The following is a 2,549-nucleotide window of genomic DNA, read 5'->3' as shown; positions in this document are numbered from 1 at the left end:
GTGAACCTGTAAGAGATTTACAAATGTTATCACACTAATTTGTGGAGGACACCAGCTCCAACAGAATATTAGTAAAATGGGAGAGACAACCTGACATGTGATGGGAGGCGCCGATATCAATAATCCAAGATAGAGAAGAGTAATTACCATTAAGACCAATTAGGATTCTCTCCATTTCTTTCTCTCCATTTCCTCTCACAATCCATTTAATAATATATTCCCTCTACACCCTATTAAACCTTTATTTTCTTACATAAATCTTGAACTGTTTGATATTAGCAGCATGCAATCCGATCCGTTGATAAGAAATGGCCTCTCCATTTCTTTTTAGGAAATGGAGAGGATCTTGACTCCATTAAGGCGGTCAGTAGGCTCGAATTTTCGGGCTTTCCACATCTGCGTAATTTCCTCAAGCTCTTGGGGATTTAAAGAATTAAAGTCAATTTTGCCCAGAGCATTTAGAGAGGAATTGGACGACGCAACACCATTAGCACCATTACCATGACTTCCATTACCGTGACCAGTGGACGGGACAATACTCGAGGCTATGTGAATGCGAGGAACAAAGCCGTGAGCAGAGCCTTTGTGGCGGTTTTGCTGAGTTCGGCCACCACGAGGATCTGGAATGTAAACGGCTTGACTCATATCAGTAGCATTAGGATCAATTTGTATACGATCTCGGGGACGGTCACCCCACCAGTCGGGAAAATTCCCCGTTACCAAATAACATGTGCGAAGATAGTGACCATGTTTTTGACAAGCAATACAAAAAGGTCGATTGGGATTATTATGGCGATCAGGCTTAGAGTCACGATTACCCCCACTAATAGGAATATTTATAATAGCTGGGCCTCAACCATCACCTTAAGGTTTTGGTTGAGATGGTTCATCTATCATGGTATCAGAGCCAGTGTGACCCTTCGGTCACGGGTTCAAATCATGGCAACCTCAAAACTCCTCAAAAACTCGAAGTGAAAACCCAGCACACGGTACGGGGGAGCCGGTGCACAACCAACCACTCTTCAAGCCCAACGGATATTTGAGTGAGAGAGCGTAATAAGAATATTTATAATAGTTGGGCCTCAACCATCACCTTAAGGTTTTGGTTGAGATGGTTCATCTATCACCCACCCCCCAACAGGTTTTGAGCCGTGATTTACACGAGCAGCAAAGGCCATTGGGTCTGGTTGAGAGTCGGGTTTATTAAGCGAGAAAGAGCGGACTCCTTCCTCTTGTAGGAGTCGATTGTAAACAAGATTAAGGTTAGGAATTGGGTCAGTTCCGAGAATTTGAGAGCGCGCATTATCAAAACGGTCATCTAAGCCAATTAAAAAATCACGTACCCGTTTTTTCTCGCGACGAGATTCAAAGATGCTTACCCAGTCGCAGGGGCACGTTTTGCACGAACAGGACGGAATAGGGTCGTGTTCCATCAGGTCGTCCCATAAACTTGTGATACGGCCATAGTAAGCCATAAAAGACTCCGTATGAGACAGTCGACAAGCGATGATTTCTGCCTGAAGACGATAAACCCGAGCATCATTTCCTTGGCAGAATTGTTGCTGGATGTTTGTCCAGACCAAGCGTGCTTCAGGGCGATATGCAATCGATCGACGAAGTTCAGTTTCAATAGAGTTGAATATCCAGGCAGTAACGAGGGCATTGGTGGAACGCCACGTCTTGAAATCTGTCGCGGATTACGAGGGTTTGGTAATAGAGCCATCAATATACCCTAGTTTATCTTTGGTGAGAAGGGCGAGACGAAAGGCGCGAGACCATTCATCATAATTATTTCCGGTAAAAGCAACATGTGTAATATTGCTCCCCGGATTTTCGACTTGAACGACGGAAACCGAAGTAGTGTTTTGGGAAGACACGATCTCTGATTTTGTCATACTGTATTTTTTTTTTTGAATAAGGAGAAAAGGAGAAACAGACGGTAAAATAACAAAGGAAAAGACCTAGCTGATACCATATTACGAATCGAGAATTGGATGAATGTATACGTTTATTTAGTTTCTTCTGTGTCTTGTGTACATATGTAAGTAGGGAATATATACTAACTATACAATGTAAGGGAGGAAACATAATATTTTCAACAGCTAGAAATCGTCTAATGGTGGCAAGGAAATCATTGCCTTATATGGTGAGGAGCCGTTGTAAGAGAGCCGTTTGGGGGCTTTGTATGGGCTTTGCATATGGGCTTGTATTAGTATTTGAAGTACCCCTGCTAGAAAGGTAGCCTATTGTTTAGTGGGAGACAGTTGTTAGTAAAAGGCACAAATTGTCTTAAAGACACCACAGTCATTTGTTTGACTTCGGCTAGTTCTTTAAACTTTGGTGTCTACGCCCTACGGTACACATAACCCTTGATTGTTGGTGTTTACCATCTGTATGTCTGTGTTTAGTGTAAGAATTGATTCAGGGAGGGGCAGTGAAGGTTGATGCTTCAGATAAGAATGAAACCATGTGTACGTACGTCTGTGCTAACAAATTCCGTCAAGTATTCTAAAAGCTGCCTCATTCGGAGCCACACCATTCTGAAACAT

At 42.8% G+C, this 2,549-nt stretch overlaps 1 protein-coding gene across 1 annotated transcript; it reads right to left on the bottom strand.

Moving 5' to 3' along the window:
- Positions 1-327: 327 nt before the first annotated feature.
- On the bottom strand, positions 328-2,549 carry LOC141655712 (uncharacterized). Its single transcript, XM_074462777.1, has 3 exons — positions 2,492-2,549; positions 1,132-1,687; positions 328-823 (listed from the first exon to the last, which is right to left on the bottom strand). Exons 1-3 carry the CDS (start codon positions 2,547-2,549, stop codon positions 328-330), a joined length of 1,110 nt encoding a protein of 369 aa, XP_074318878.1.

This window comes from Silene latifolia, chromosome 5 (genome assembly GCF_048544455.1).
Source record: "Silene latifolia isolate original U9 population chromosome 5, ASM4854445v1, whole genome shotgun sequence".
NCBI classification, from domain to species: Eukaryota; Viridiplantae; Streptophyta; class Magnoliopsida; order Caryophyllales; family Caryophyllaceae; genus Silene; species Silene latifolia.
This window is presented reverse-complemented; position numbering and strand designations above follow the sequence as displayed.